The 17900-nt window shown below is 35.6% G+C and overlaps 1 protein-coding gene across 1 annotated transcript in view; it reads right to left on the bottom strand.

The window, feature by feature from the left end:
- The window catches only part of LOC114350901 (nuclear speckle splicing regulatory protein 1), a 54602-nt gene that overhangs the window by 14446 nt on the left and 22256 nt on the right, over nucleotides 1-17900 (bottom strand). Inside the window, exon 3 of the mRNA XM_028301863.1 lies at nucleotides 16629-16810. Within this exon, the coding sequence (XP_028157664.1) occupies nucleotides 16629-16810 (182 nt within the window). The remainder of the gene's footprint in view (nucleotides 1-16628; nucleotides 16811-17900) is intronic.

The raw sequence follows: 17900 nt of genomic DNA, 5'->3' as shown, positions 1-17900 counted from the left end.
CATGTTTATGCGTTTAAAGTACAAAGCAGATCAAAATTTACAAACGTAGGAAACAAAATGTAAAATGTCTACACTATCGTTTATCCACAGCGACCTTTTTTTTCGTCAGGAAGTGCATGAATTTGCATATAGCGTCAGACAATATAATGTACTTAGATGAATAGTCCTAATAATAATCGGTAATAATAATTTATATCTATCAAAATAAATAATGTACCTAGTTCTCATTATACATGAAAAATTGTAAGCAAGTTTATTTATTATCTGAGTAATAAAATTTAAAATCCTTCATAGAATCACGAAATAATGTTGGTTCAAACACGACAGTAATTGAACTCTATTAATTTAATAAACATCGATTTTATTTAGTGCAATTATATTCAATTGCCCGTTTTAATTGATTTAAAACATACTCTATTTCCAAACGTCAATCAAATAATAATAATTAAAATGCCTTTTACTTGCTTACCAATTATTGTTTATGTGGTCATTAACTTTAGTTGCCATGTCTACCAACTATTAACAACGTATAGCAAGTAATACTTACCTAATTTCTAAATCTCAAGGTACGTATTTATTACAATCTATTATGTATTATGAAAAAGTAATTCAAAACAGTGTTGTGACATGTACATATCGATGGAGTTATCGATACTATTACAAAATCGTTTCTTAAGAATTCACTATTGCTTCAGATAATAGGTGAAGCCAACCGTATCATTACTTTCGTTTTATCAGTTACATTTGAAGAATCAATCGTATTTTAAATCTGTGTAAAAACAACTTCATTTGGGAGATAAATTGTTTTTTGCTTTACTTTTAATAAAGTTTGTGCTTTTTATTCAATAATTGATTATTTTTTACCTTTTCAATGCTTTAGCTTAAATCTGTAGAAATAATTTAGTTGCAGAAAACCATTTCTTTACTTTTTTAAAGAATACAATGATTAGATAATAGATTAAAATGTTTCGTTAGCATCAGTTAAACGTTTCTTAATGTAAGTAAATGAGTAATGTTTTTTTGTTTCTCTCCTGCACGCAGCATCGCTCGGAGATAGTAATTTTCACGTGAGCTTAGCAATTTAGAGACGATCAATCAAAATGCGTTTCTTGCTACATTTAAGATGTAATCTTGAAGGTGCGTTGCCCTTGGTCAATGGTGCCAAGATTAAATACTTCAGGCCTTATTTGGTTGTGTTACAGTTTTAAATGGAACATTTTTGCGCCTTGTTGTATAACATGAATTAAAGTTGTAACATAATATGCCGTGACTAAACATATAACGTGATTTCGTTTTGACAGGACCCGCGTACCTTAACCTACGTGTAGGGTTGACACATATTGTATGGTCTGTTTAGTCAGCCATATTATAATGATGTTGATGCAAGTTTCACATAATTTAAATGTGTTTGAATGTACGGCGAGATTTAAGAGTTGATATTATCCACCCTCAAAAAGTGTTGAATAGTTATTTAAAAAAATAACTATAAAATGTATATTGTGAAACATTTTCACTAGCCCCTACAGCCCCATTATTTAATACATATCATAACATTGAAAAAAATAAACAGGAACTGTTTTCTTATTATGTGCAATTGAAAAATTAATATAGACAAGTAATTTCAAATACATAGACAGTTTAGACAGACATACATGGTATGCTACTACAGTTCTTTCGAACTAGCAGTATCTTATTTCACTGTCAGATGCGTTCAGTAAAAATAAAGAGACAGCCCTAAACCCATGCGTGCGAATGTCAAAGTTGAATGAGTACCGACAAGGCCCTGTCACTGTGCGTTGTGTTCAAGTAGTGACGTGCTTAAGTGGGTTACTCGATATCGATAACGACTATCGAATGCGTGCCAAATAGATTGCGTTATGACAAACTTAAAAGGTCATAATGGAGGTACTTAGGTGTGAAGAGGTGTTAGGCTTGAAGATGTGATTTTAATGCAAAACTATTTTTTGAATGAGTAATCTTGGATTGCTAAAGGTTTAAACCTCGTTATTGCTGAATATATCAAAATATAAGATGTTGGTTCTTATTGATAAAAAGGTCACGCATATTTAATTTTAATAAAATTAACCTCTTGTGTGTCGTTGCAGAAACGTCGATCGATATTAATAATATTCATACAATGTGAATTGCTGTACACTTCTACAGCTTTTCCCCAACAACATTGGTTATATGAAATAATCATAATGAGTCTTCTTAGTCAGACTACAAGGGATCAGTAACTACCTCGTACTATGCAACTGCAAAGGAATATATCCTAACTTAGTGGGCAATTAATTTCTCAGCGCCTTGCACAGTATGTCTTGTAGTGGACCGACGACCTCATAAAGGTAGCAGGGAGGCGCTGGATGCAGGCCGGGCGATGTGGAAATCGTGGGGAGGTATATTCTCAGCAGTGGATGATATGTGGCTGAAATAAATAATAAATATAATAAATAAATATCCTTGGACATTTTACACTGCGCTTCTAGTCCCAAACTAAGCAAAGCTTGTACTATGGGTACTAAACCACGGATATAAACATAAGTACTTAAATACTTTTTTTTTTGTAAATACATACTTATTATACATAGAAAACATCCAGTCCAATACAAACAAATATGTTCATGCACACAAATGTTTGTACTGTGCGGGTATCGAACCCGCTACCTCCGGAATAGTAGTCCGTTTCGAACCATTACACCAAATGGCCGACAAATGCCTGATGGCCGATAAATGATGATGATGTCTTGTAGTTAGGTATAAATAGGTACATACAAGTATTTTACAATGTCCCATCACCACCATCGCTAAGACAACGGACGTGGTGCAATAGCCACGCATGGGCGCACACCATCCATTACCATAGCGTTATCATAATTACACAATCGGTATTCGGTATAACGATTGTTATTTCAATCGGACTGGTTCAGTTACTTGTGCGGGACTTGTCGAATTGTTTCTGAGATCAAGGTGGCCTTACTCATTATGCAAGTATGTTGGTTGCTGAATGAAACTAGAGTTACACTAGTTTTATTAACAAAGGCTGTAGGTGACACTATACTATTAGGCAACGAAAAGTGGGTGTAAAATGGTAAAATCTTTGCGTTAAAATTGTAGTTTAATACACTCAGCGGCACAGAATTTGGCCCAAGCCTAAACACCCAGATATGAGGCCAAATAGGTGTTGTATACCTAAGTTTCGTGTGACATGTTAACAGAACATTTGTTTTTGTTAATTTAAGAGGATAGATTAATAAAAAAATGCGTCTGTTTAAATTTTTTTGACTCTAGAAACGCATTTCGATGTTGGAGCGTAAAGAGTACGGGTAAGTTTAAATTCGATATTAAATGTTGTAAGGGTTTGGCGTTTTGTTTTTAAATTAATCTTAGGGTATTTCTCGTTTCCATAATTTGAGAATAATGCCCATTACTCCATCTCAAGTTGCTCAAATAGTGTTGCTTAGAAGTCAAGGGCGTATGCAGCGGGAGATGGCTGAAACTTTCAATTTATGGCGTACAAACTTAAGATACACGTTAAAAAGACATGACCAGACCGCTTTTTACACAAGAAGACCAAGAAGTGGGGAATTAAGGTGCATATCAGCGCGCGATGACCTATTGTCGTGCTTGCAATATCAAGAAATCGGGTTCTCACTACGTTTGAGATACACCAGCGTTTACAAACAGCAAGCCCAGTGAATGTCAGTGAGCACACAATAGGAACAAGGATGAAGAATCATAACCTGCATACTCGAAGACCAGCTCGAGGACCGGAACTTCTCCGATACCTTCGCGAAGTGCGACTTACGTTTTCTAGAGAACATGCAAATTGGACGCAAGGCTAATGGAGTAAAGTTCTATGGATCGATGATTGCAGAGTCACCTTAAGAGCTCCAGACAGCCGTGGAAGTGTATAGAGAAGGTGCGGAGAAGAGTTACTGCGCAAACAGACAGTTTTCATAAAGAGTTTACTCCATTAGGGGTCATCCATAAAGTACGTCACACGTAAAGAGGGGGGGAGGGGGTCGACAAAGTGTGACATGGTGTGACAAGGGGTGGGAGGGGTCCAAAGTTTCGTGACGTCACATTTCAAAATCTAATATATCTAGAGGTACTAATGGCGTAATTTGAAATATAAATTAAACTAAAAAATACCCCCACCACTTAAGCACAACTCCGTCGAANGATCCAGTGTGCAGCGGTTCCCTAACAACATTTGGTTATATGAAATAATCATAATGAGTCTACTTAGTCGACAGACTACAACTTTTGTAAGCCCTGTGCGCTCGCTTACAATCGACAAGAGTCTATGCAATTGCAAAGGAATATACCCTAACTCAGTGGGCGATTAATTTTTCCGCGCCTTGCACAGTATGTCTTGTAGTGGACTGACGACCTCATAAAGGTAGCAGGAAGGCGCTGGATGCAGGCCGGGCGATGTGGAAATCATTGGAAGGTCTATTTTTAGCAGTGGATGTTATGTGTCTGAAATGATGATGATGTCTTGTAGTTAGGTATAAATAGGTACATACAAGTCTTTTACAATGTCCCATCACCACCATCGCTAAGACAACGGACGTGGTGCAATAACCACGCATGGGCGCACACCATCCATTACCATAGTGTTATCATAATTACACAATCGGTATTCGGTATACTGATTGTTATTTCAATCGGACTGGTTCAGTTACTTGTGCGGGACTTGTCGAATTGTTTCTGAGATCAAGGTGGCCTTACTCATTATGCAAGTATGTTGGTTGCTGAATGAAACTAGAGTTACACTAGTTTTAACAAAGGTTGTAGAATGTAAGTGACACTATACTATTAGGACACGAAAAGTGGCTGTAAATGGTAATCTAATAATAGTATTTCAAATCAAAGCTCAATTAGATTCAATTTTGGTAACCTGTCTGTAATGTTAAGGGTATGATTTATTTATTAATTAATTATACAGGGTGTTAGGTAAATGGGTATATGAGCCGACACTAGCCCATATTAACACATGCATATAAATGGTATGGTGAAGTCAGAAATTTGATATCATCATTTTAATTTTTTAAATGTTCATACAAAATAAGTAAAATTTATAAAATCAGATTTGTATGAAAATTAAAATAATGATATCAATTTTCTGACTTCACCATACCATTTATATGCATGTGTTAATATGGGCTAGTGTCGGCTCATATACCCATTTACCTAACACCTTGTATAAAATATCAAGTGTATTCAATTCCTTTTTTTGTTGAATTTCAGTTTTAGTATGTAGTAGACCAACTTCAAGGAAAAGTGGTCTGAAATAGTTTTAGTAGTAGACCAATCGAATGAAAATAATCTGGCCTGAAAAGTCGAGTTGTAGAGTAACTCTATGATTTCCAAATACCTTCCTAGTTTCCTATTCGCTTGAAGATGCAACCGTTATTCTTAGTTAATACCTTAATAAATAGAAAAGGTTAGTAGTTAATAGCTCATCAGGTGACACACCTTAAAGGCTATTATTATCACCATGTTAACATTTACTAAATGTCAAATTCTTCAATAGGTACATCTGCCTAGATGCAGACATTTTATGGTGTATTCCAATAATCAATAAATTCTTCTCGGAACATTCTTACCACTAATTGAAGGATATAAAATAAGTAGTTTGAGTTATCAGAAATATCTACCATTGTGTTACAACTTCTGAAATGCTTATTAGTCTTTGTTTTCTACCAATAAACCGAATCAAACTATTCGAGTTGAATCTATGAAGTGTTTGTACTAACTACTACTCCTTTTAACAGTGAAACGTATAAAAACGCATAAAAATAATTATACTAAACTTATTTCTATCAGTAGGTTAGTTAGATTACCAATTTCATTTTATAAATTGCAAAACGCGCTATACTTACTTTAATCTACAACTCATACCTACATCATTCAAGTGTATGTATGTATGTATTAATTAGTATCTACTTACACGGAATTAATTTGTTAAAACAGTGTTTTTAAAATTTAAAACAAGCCATGACAATGCTCATCCTGGCTTGCGTCATGTGATAGGTTATCGGAGGATACCTACTTTTAATTAGGTAGGTACTACACACACGGAACTCGGTTTATTGAACAAAGCGATATTAAAGGTGTTTTTAAAAGTAAAAACAAGTCATGAAAACTCATCCTGGCGCCGCGATGATGGGCTATCGGTGGAATGCTGGCCTTTTAATGCCAAGGCTGTTGCGTCGCGGGCAACAGGTTTAGACTAATGCAACAATCGAATTATGAAACAATGTTGATAAAATTGACAGAATGCGACTTTTTGCCTGAAATACTGCCGATATGCTGGCGGTTAAAGCAAATTTGTTTGTAATTAATGCAAATATCAGGCAAACTTAATTTTCACAGTCAAATTCGTTTGTTAAACATCCAAAATTCCAAATATTACACAATTAGATTTTATCGTGATTCGCTGTCATCGATAGGCTTATGCGCTCAAAACTTGACAGCAGTAAAAATATTCAGTTTTGGATAGATTTATCTTTCTAAGCCACCAAACAATAAAATATTTACAAATAGTAGTAAGTTACAAAATAGTAAAACTATTGAAAGTCTTAACAAAAGCCGAGTCAACAAACCCGGAAACTAATTCGTAATAATGGTATGTAAGGCCTTGGCGAAATAAAATTAAAAAGTCAGCACCTAAACTTTTAATTTTCACTTTACGCTTTGTCATCACACTATTCAGCCGATTTTTTAGCACCTAAACGTGCGGCTTTGTTAGCAAACCTTGTTTTATTTTGACAGCTGACGGTGAAAGTCATTGCATTTTTTATCTGTCCACCCGCCATATTTTAATAAACGTCAAAAATGCCGCCAAACTCTAATGAGTGATAAATACGAAATATACGTGATCCATTGCGCGGTGAAAGGGAAAAACGAATAATGTTTGTACAATAAACAGTCGATGGGCCAGTGGTTTTGTTGTAATATCACCGGTGATGCTATATAGGTTTCTATGTCTTTGCCGTAGAGGTCGCTTAGCTCACCTTTGGACTAGAAAACAGATGAAATGAGTATTCTTACGACTCATTAGAAAGTTATTTGAAACTATACCCTCGATTTTAAATTAACAATAACGCAACTGTTTCGAAATAAATGCTCGCAGCATTCAATAATATTGTCATTTGCATTTCGGATAGTATTAGATATACAATGTTTGGTACAATTCTTAGATGTAGATTAGTTTTTTTTATTAGATCTAAGAATGCGATTAAGGTCAACAGGTTTGCGTGTTACTTTAAACATTATGGCATTATGTGCCCCAACATAGCGACTTGTATCAGTGTCAACTATGATCTTTTCACTCTGCTCAGCTCAAGTCGTGAATGTCAAAGACTTCTAAGGTTTAACGAATATTACAAGAGTCAAGTTGTCAAGATAGAAATGAAAAAAAAAAACGATTTGTTGTCCCGGAGTGTTGCTAGAGCAAGCCATAATTGAGACGTCTATAATTGCCTTGAAAAGGGTCTGTACACTAAGAAGAATTTGAATTAATATGCCTCGCTGTAGATAAGCTTCTGTCTGGAGGAGGAGTAGTATTTGTTTGTTTATGGCTTAAGTAACGTTGAAGGAATTTAATGCCTATTTTCACCACCATCAATCCCGATGGAATCCCGTGGTGAAAACGGGCATATTAACTAAATGGTTAATTAACTCTATTTGGTTCTTTTTTACCACTCGCCCTTCTGTGACGGAGGCTTCGTCGTTCAACAGAGGACGTCAATCAAAGGCCGCCCATAGCAGGCAGGTCCTATCTCGTTAAGGAGCGGGCCCATTCCAGGTTATTGCTTCTAACTGCCGTTCTGGTTCATTTACTTTTTCTTAGGTAGGTACGGTTAGCAAAACAAATGTAGGGTTTAGATTTAATTAATTATTTTTTTACTCGTAAAAAAGTAGGTATGTAACAGTCAGGTTGTAGGGGAAGAAATAATACATGCATAAATTGTGTAACAAGCGTTGAATTGTCCCTAACTCTTAAATAGGTATATTACAATTTTCAAATATTATATGAAAAAAGCCTCGACCACTAAGATACATAGTATGATAGATGTAGATATATTAATAGACTAGCGATCCGCTCTTGCTTCGCACAGATACAAATACTTAAAAACACCTTCCTCTTGAATCTTAAAAAAAACCGCATCAAAATTCGTTGCGTACTTTATATTTAGAGACCATTACCATTTGGAGACCGTGCCTCCAAATCATGTTACGTAAATAAGTTTCTTTATTTTCTGTAAACGGTACTCTCTCATCTCCGGCAAAGGCGGAATCACTATTAAGCATAACTTTATGCCTGTGTCATATCACGTAAAACGACACAAAACGACTGCGTAAATGATAGGCAAAATATTATTGCTAATTTCTGGGAAGGCAAAGCAAAATCAAAAAGGCTCCTTCATATGTTATCTTAGAGATAGCGACGTAAAGTGTAAAGTAGAATAAGGTAAATTAAATGCATATAATGCATAAGCAATGAAACATTTTTCCGTTTAATTAACCGGGTTCTATTTAATTTTACGCAACCATTAAAGTATAGAGCCTTACGCGTACCAACGTGTAACTAGATCTAATTAAAAACATAAGATTCAGTTTAATATTCAAAGGCACAAAATCTAATTACTAAATAATTCGTTTTGACCCAAAAGTGAGCTTTCCCTTAACTTTATTTTTGGCGTAGAAATCAATAAATAGGTAGTAATTTGATTAGGCGATTATTTTACAAATCACTAAGGGGCTCGACACCCTATTACTCGTAAAGGTACTTCAATTGATACGCGGTGTCATCTATCAAAACACAATAAATTAGACGCTTTAAAAAGCAACAAGTCTGTATAATTACAAAAATGGTATTAAAGTTTAATGCCTTCTAGTTATGACTCTAAAATCCGAGGTATCTTTTACTGCTTGAGGTAAACACGAGTAAATTGACAATCGTAATAAAATGACTTGCGTAAACGGCATAATGCCTATTATTTAAAATACATTAGTGTAAATATTTAGCTTGATGTCCCGGGAAGTGGTTAGGTAGACCTTGTCATAGATTGAAGACCCGTTAGGGATTTGGCTTCAGCGTTATATGACAAAGGTTTGTTTTTAACAGACCTAAAAAAGGAGGAGGTTCTAATGTTCTACTGTATGTATTTTTGATGAAATTTTCAGCTGACTACTTACTTACTGGCTATCTACACAATCATGAATACCCGCACGAAGTCCAGGCCTAATTAATTTAGACTTAAGAGATACCTACCCTAGTATGCTCTAATCTATAGGAAACAACTTTTGGTTTCAGGAACCGGTGAAACACCATTCACAAAATAAGAACTTTAAAGCTACAAAAGCTCTATTACTTTGTCTGATAGCGGTACATTTTCTTGTGTTTTCATCACTTAGTTCGTCTCAAAAATGTATTAAGTATGTATTATGAAACCACAAATTGTTTGTTACATTTATATCATTGAAGTTTTATAAATAGCACATAATATCATTGCACTTAATAATGAAAGAATGTATAAAGTCGAATTTAGTCCATGTCTTTCCAATATTATTAATAATAATGTCATTGTGCGTCAAACATGCACCATGATGGCACGGGAAGTGGTTACCCGTAGACCTTGTCACGGATTCTTGCGGAGTCCCCGTTAGGCGGCGCGGGCGCATCGAACGTGATATGCCACAGTTTGCTACACCGTCGCAGCCTTTCCCATAGATTCAATAAGTTTGTAATATCTGCATTATCTGCATATTGTTCTTGGTTTGGACGTCATTTGTTTCTGCATAAAATAGACTGTTCTAAATTCAAAATTGACATTGTTTGCTACTTCTATATAAACGATTATACACTTCTTCATATTTTATTTGTGGCCAGCCTCCTGTCCCATAAAAAAAAGTAACAAGTGACATTGGATTTTTTCTCTTGCCAAGCTAAAAAACACGCAAACATAAATATTTTTTTTATCATACCAATCCACTAGGTCAAATCCTAGACCTAAATACAGCAAAGCTGAAAATAGGCAAAGATTTGCACCCAGCGGGATTCAAACCCGGAACCACGGTAATTTGTGGCAATTGTGGTATCAAAACTATTACGAACTAACTAAATACTTTATCTAAAAATTTATTTGCGCGTACACACGCACAACATTAAGATCTTTACTCCGTTTCTATTTGTTGGCAATACAGTTTTGGCAATAAAGTTTATTCTATTCTATTCTATTCACGGATCAAAATCAATTGAACCACCAATTATTGTAATTCACAAACATTTAGGCCATAATTAACTATTGAATTGTGCATTAATTCAACACCTGCGAACCAAATCAGCGTTTGAATTCTCAGCTAATTACAAAATTCTCAGTTGCTACATCTTTGGATGCACCGGCCGAAGTATTTCGTTGCATCACGCACAGATAAATGTCAGCTGGGAACGAAGCTTTTGTTTATAACGCTTAGGTTAGGTTCCACCATCTTACTTTAACTTTGACAAACGTCAAAAATCTATCAAACTCCATACAAAAACCACCGGTTATCGTTAAAGTTACGGTCAAATGTTAATAGTTAATCAGAAATGTAATTTATGTTGTGCGTAAAGTAGATTAGCGTAACGAAATAAGAGTGAAGAGTAGAAAACATTGTAATAGGAGAGTAAAGTTATATTAAGTAGGTACCTAGTACCTACACATTTTCATCTAACTGTAGCATAATACTTTGCGTAGCTATTCTTGATACATTTAGTCCAGTCATTATAGTAAGTTCACCTCGGAATTCGAGATACCCAGCTGTAAGTCTGTAAATACGTGTATATTGACACCCTAAAAGTTGTCTCAAAACCTACATATGGTAGGGTGTAAGCAACTATTAAATTTCAAGGTCAACGGTCACAAAAATCGGTTTTTTTGCGCTTTTTTTTAGAAATATCTCATTTCCTGTGGGTTTTTTGCTATTTGTATTTATTATCAATATTTTAGAATACTAAATTCTCTACAAATTTTGTTTAAAAACTTTTTTTATACGGTGAACCGTTTTCGAGATAGAGGGCGGAGAGCGCGCGGTCACTGCATCACTTCAGGTCTACTTAAGCGGTTTAGATTTTTCATACAAAAGGATTTTCCCGCTAATTCCTGTGGGAATTTCGGGAATTCCTTGTTGTAACTAAGCTTTGAGTTTACTAAGGTACCTACATGCCAAATTTCAAGCGTCTAACTTCCGTTAAGCGTTTAGATTTTTCATACAAAAGGATTTTCCCGCTAATTCCTGTTCCCGTGGGAATTCCTAAGTATCTGTCCGTCTGTATGTTCCTTATAGAAACAAAAACTACTCGACGGATTTTAACGAAACTTGGTACAATTATTCTTCATACACCTGGGCAGGTTATAGTTTACTTAGGAATTCCCACGGGAACAGGAATTAGCGGGAAAATCCTTTTGTATGAAAAATCTAAACGCTTAACGGAAGTTAGACGCTTGAAATTTGGCATGTAGGTACCTTAGTAAACTTAAAGCTTATTTACAACAAGTAATTACCGAAATTCCCACGGGAATTAGCGGGAAAATCCTTTTGTATGAAAAACCTAAACCGCTTAAGTTGACCTGAAGTGATGCAGTGACCACGCGCTCTCCGTCCTCTATCTCGAAAACGGTTCACCGTAAAAAAAATTTTTTAAACAAAATTTGTAGAGAATTTAGTATTCTACAATATTGATAATAAATACAAATAGCAAAAAACCCATAGGAAATGAGATATTTCCAAAAAAAGGTTTTGAGACAACTTTTAGGGTGTCAATATACAAGTATTTACAGACTTACAGCTGGGTATCTCTAATTCCGAGATTCTTACCTAATTTAAGCTTAAATGACTGGACTAATTAAGGTGTTGTTTAATACCAAACCTTGTAGTTTTTTTTAGTAATTGCATAAATGTTACAGCTTTTATTACGAAAGTACGAAAAAGTAGCCCTTTTTCTCTCTATTAAATCTGTTATGCACACAATTTATAAAAAGTCTGCCTGTAGGTAATCACTTTTGACGATACACACTCTACTCAATGGTGCTATTTAGTGTAAATATTGAAAAAAATGCTATTTGTACAAATTATCACACATTTGTTTGTTTCAGCCGAATGACATTATCCACTGCTGTACAAAGGCCTCCTCCAAAGATTTCCACAAAGACCGGTCGCGCCGCCCGCATCCAGGCACCTCCCGCGACCTTCACCAGATCGTTGGTCCACCTAGTGGGAGGCCTATCACACATTACTTAAAAGATAACAATAATGTCGAATCCCCTTGACACTGTTTATCTCCATAATTAATGTATCCAAGTTGCAAATTAAGACTTATCTCGACATCCGTATAATGTAACAAGACACAATTAGACAACGCAATTGACTTCAAATGAGCGCATCATATCACAAGGATTTATTGTGATCTTTTCTTATACCGTATTGTTTGTATGTTCTCATACTAATACATAGAGCATGGGTGTAGTGAATAGCAACACTTTAGGTACACAATTATCTAAAGTACTGTGCCCTAAAATCTGTAAACTATCTAAGGAATTGATGAATATGTCCCCGTTCTTCCCGTGAATAGATATCCTAAAAGGCAACTGAAAGAGAAACGTGTCGATATCAAGCCTCCCCAACGTGGAGAGTATAGCTCAGATCCTCCATTTGCTTCTGGTCAATAAGAGAGAGTCGTGTTCCTGCAGCAGAGACTAAAATATCTGATGACCCAGCCTTCAGTATGAAAATACGAAGCGCACCCATTTTGAAATACACCTAAGTTATTCTTTAAAGCGCAACTATGTTTATTAAGATTAAATAAAAGTACCAGGGCAACATAAAGGTATGATGTGCGTATCGAGAAATAGTTTAAGTGCGCTTCGAGGAATACCTCAAAAATACAAAAACATTCGTACTTACTCGTACATCGTGAATCAGTTATACCTAACGAAGCTATTCTTTTGAACATAATAACATAACTAAGCTATGCACATAGCTAAGCAGAAATGAGCTTGATATTTGCAGTGTACAAAGGTCAAATTACATTGAAAATGTCAAGTGTCTACATATTTTTTAGCACTTATTTCAGAGACGATGACTGTGTTTGTGCAATCGATGTGATTTTTTCCTTTGTGCTATTTTGGTATTTAAATGCTTACGTACTATGCTTGGTCATGCATAATTTAATTTGGTGTCATAGTCTAATGCATGTAGTGTCTTCTTTTTTGCATTGTAAGACGGGATTTGATTGCTGCTCTACCTACTTGTGTGTAGAACATCAAGTATATTCCGAAATATCTATGAATATCATTGCGTATTATTGTAGGCTGGGTCCTGCCCGCAGTTTTGTCTACCAAGATTTAAGTCTGTCACAGAAAGTCTTCAGCATGCGAGACCTCCCATAAAAACACTATGTCTTACCATAAGAAACTAATCTCCAATGTAGAAGCACGACTCACATCTATAATTTAACAGAGGAAAGTGCAGGATTTGGTCTACACTTCCCATGTTAGCCAGACGGGCTGGGGAGGCCTAGCGTATGCATATTAGGCCCTGGTCGCCTTTAAAGACATCCACGGAAAAGGTGTATCCTATGTTTGCACATTTATTTGGTCCCTAAGTCGCTATTTACGACATTTTAGGGAAGTGGTCCTAAATTATACTCTTCAGGAACCTAACTGCACATCCCTATATGGTTATAATAAGTACGTATATGTATTTACCTGTATGCATGTACGTGTACAGGACAGCCTGTGAGCGGGTTATACAGCAGTAGCACACACGCCACCACATCTCCCTGAACTGCTGCACTGGTGATGCTGCCGTGAGGTATGAAGTGCTTGATCGTCTGCTGCTTGCCCTTCGCCGTCACATTCTGGATGATCTTCAGTCCTTTGTGGGACACCTGGGAACAAAGTTAACTTTGAGATCATCAAAATAACCAAACAAAATAATAACCAATTAAATACTCTAACTAAATAAAAATAACTAATTAAATACTCTTTTGGGCACAAGGGATATAGTTCCCACTTACTGCTGCTGCAACCCCAGCGTAACAAAGATCTACAGGTTGACCGGTGTAAGAATCAGTGATGGCCAATTTTTATTTTATTATTTATTTAAGTTATGCGTCGTTGGTCGTTGCATACTTGCCCTAAAGTTGAGAAACTGTAACAAAACTACCTTCTAAATTTTCTATTTCATACATTACGAAAATCAATACTTGATTTATGAAAGGACAATGACCAAAAATGTATGGAGTGTGGTCCAAATGTCCACCACTAACGAGACCTATGTAGTAAAATAGTCTACTAAATACTGATTCATTATAACCAAACCGCAATCAAAAATATGCTGTCAGTAAAAAGTTATGACTGAATGAAAAGTCACGTTTTTCACCTTTTCATCCGAAAAATGTTTTCGATATCAGTCTATCCATCGCACATTTTGGACTAATCTATGCATGTTATGTCATGTCGCTTAGTGTGCCGTGTTAGGTTCTCGCTAAAAGAAAAAAAATAAGCTCAGAAGAAAGACAACAATAGTATTGGAATACTTTGAATATGCGAAAGGGGTAAAAATAGTCTTTTTTCCAACTGGTACGGGGTTGTAGATGAATTATTATATTATAATAGCTGTGCCTACGACTTTGTACGCGTGAAAATAGTTTGANTTTAGTAAATCATATTTTAAAGTTATAATAGCGTAGTTATGTTTGACTAACAATAAATGAAAGCAAAATACTGGCAAAGTAGATTAGGTACAAGTGTGCGTTACGATAATTGGAATTACAAAACTTGTACTCAAAATCGTGATAACGTGTAAAACAATATCGATTGTCTATGTTATTAACTACTGTTTCTTTTCGTTTCCTTATTTTTTAAGAATGTATCGTATAATATTTTGCCATAGTTTTTTTATAGGCTTGAAATTGATTGAAATCCAATTTAGTAACCCAGTGGTACAAATTATCGAACCGGTTGGCTAAATTGGACCGAAGCTCTGAGCTCGTATTTTGTTGATTTGTGCTAAATATACAACAATCATGTTAATTAATACTTATGAAATAGTAAGTTGAATAATTTATCTTTTATTATATACCATGAACATCAGCAAAAACAAAAGAAAACTATGTGTAAAATGGGATTGAAAAAAACTGGTCCAAATTAGCGGACTCTCCCTTATTAATTAAAAGATAACAATAATGTCGAATCCCCTTGACACTGTTTATCTCCATAATTAATGTATCCAAGTTGCAAATTAAGACTTATCTCGGCATCGGTATAATGTAACAAGACACAATTAGACAACGCAATTGACTTCAAATGAGCGCATCATATCACAAGGATTGATGTGGATCTTTTCTTATTAGACCGTATTGTTTATATGTTCTCATACTCATACATAGAGCATGGGTATAGTGAGTAGCAACACTTTAGGTACGAAATTATCTTAAGTACTGTGCCCTAAAATCTCTAAACTATCTAAGGAATTGATGAACATGTCCCCGTTCTTCCCGTGAATAGATATCCTAAAAGCCAACTGAAAGACAAACGTGTCGATATCAAGCCTCCCCAACGTGGAGAGTGTAGATCCGATCCTCCATTTGCTTCTGGTAAATAAGAATGGGTCGTGCTTTTGCAGTAGAGAAATATTTGATGATCCAGCCTTCAGTATAAAAATACGAAGCGCACCCATTTTGAAATACACCTAAATTTATTATTCTTCAAAGCGCACTTATGTTTATTAAGATTAATAAGAAGTACCAGGGCAACATATAGGTATGATGTGCGTTTCGAGAAATAGTTTAGGTGCGCTTCGAGGAATACCTCAAAAATACAAAAACATTCGTACTTACATCGTGAATCAGTTATACCTAACGAAGCTATTCTTTTGAACATAATAACTAAGCTATGCACATAGCTAAGCAGAAATGAGCCTGATATTTGCAGTGTACAAAGGTCAAATTACATTGAAAATGTCAAGTGTCTACATATTTTTTAGCACTTATTTCAGAGACGATGACTGTGTTTGTGCAATCGATGTGATTTTTTCCTTTGTGCTATTTTGGTATTTAAATGCTTACGTACTATGCTTGGTCATGCATAATTTAATTTGGTGTCATAGTCTAATGCATGTAGTGTCTTCTTTTTTGCATTGTAAGACGGGATTTGATTGCTGCTCTACCTACTTATGAGTATAACATCAAGTAGGTATGTACAATCCAAAATAGACTAGGTCCTGCCCGCAGTTTCGGCTACCAGGATTTAAGTCTGCTTAAGAAAGTCTTTATTGCGCGAGACCTCCGAGGCTCTGACCGATAAAAAAACCCTAAGAAGTTAATCTCTACTGTACTAGAAGCACGACTATCTCTAATTTACCAGAGCAAAGTGCAGGACATTACAAGTACACATTTCACGTTAGCCAGACGGGCAGGGGAGGCCTAGCGTATGCATATTAGGCCCTGGTCGCCTTTAATATGGTCCCTAAGTCGCTATTTACGAAATTTTATGGAAGTGGTCCTAAACTACTCTGCCGGAACCTAACTGCACATCCCTATATGGTTATAATAAGTACGTATATGTATTTACCTGTATGCATGTACGTGTACAGGACAGCCTGTGAGTGGGTTATACAGCAGTAGCACACACGCCACCACATCTCCCTGAACTGCTGCACTGGTGATGCTGCCGTGAGGTATGAAGTGCTTGATGGTCTGCTGCTTGCCCTTCGCCGTCACATTCTGGATGATCTTCAGTCCTTTGTGGGACACCTGGGAATAAAGTTAACTTTGAGATCATCAAAATAACCAAACAAAATAATAACCAATTAAATACTCTAACTAAATGAAAATAACTAATTAAATACTCTTTTGGGGACAAGGGATATAGTTCCCACTTGGGAACAAAATGTAGTCTGATACTACTGAATATTCGGGACATTTCGGGACTACACGGGATTATTCCCACCTGTCTTTAACAGAATTTCTAATAAGCGCAGAATATATGGAAATTCCTTATTATGCATCTTTCACTCCCACACTGCTGCTGCAACCCCAGCGTAGCAAAGATCTACAGGTTGACCGTTGTAAGAATCAGTGATGGCCAATTTTTATTTTATTATTTATTTAAGTTAAGCGTCGTTGGTCGTTCCATACTTGCCCTAAAGTTGAGAAACTGTAACAAAACTACCTTCTAAATTTTCTATTTCATACATTACGAAAATCAATACTTGATTTATGAAACTTATAAATTCATTAAATTACTCAGTGATTCGTAACTGAGACAAGTTCTTTTTAAATTTAAACCAAAATTATTGTTTAAATAATATATGTAGTAACGTGACTTGACCAGTAAATAAATAATGTTACGTTCTATTACATAGTTACTGCTAACTAACATAGCAGATAATATACGAGTTAGTACTCAATATTGTTACCCAACTTATCGAGTTAAACGGTTGAAAGTTTTCCGGGCACTTCGTATTTTACAGACCGACATCTTGTTTTACCACTTGTTACTAGTGTTGTTTGTTAGCCTTCTATCGATAATATCGATAGCCAACGCGAGCGTGTGAAAGTCGACAATGAGGCAAATTATTGTTAGTACTAAGACAAGTGGGTTCGGATATAGCGAGTGACCAAAATGCAGCAGAGCTAAGTGGCAATCACTCTATGCCATAATGAATGGGTATACATTCGCGGATCTAACCAGTTTGCGTCGTAATTTGACTTCTGTCAATACTATAACATGATTATGCACAAACATACGTTAACTTAATCAATGCTTAAAGTCAGGTTCATAAATCTAAATAGAAAGATTTGCTCCACCTTGATGTTTTCAAGTCGTTTATTTGATGTTTTT

Source organism: Ostrinia furnacalis, unplaced genomic scaffold, assembly GCF_004193835.3.
Source record: "Ostrinia furnacalis isolate ACB-3 unplaced genomic scaffold, ASM419383v2 OfSCF1006, whole genome shotgun sequence".
Classification (NCBI taxonomy): Eukaryota; Metazoa; Arthropoda; class Insecta; order Lepidoptera; family Crambidae; genus Ostrinia; species Ostrinia furnacalis.
Note: the sequence above shows the minus strand (reverse complement) of the source record. Positions and strands in the feature narration are given on the sequence as shown.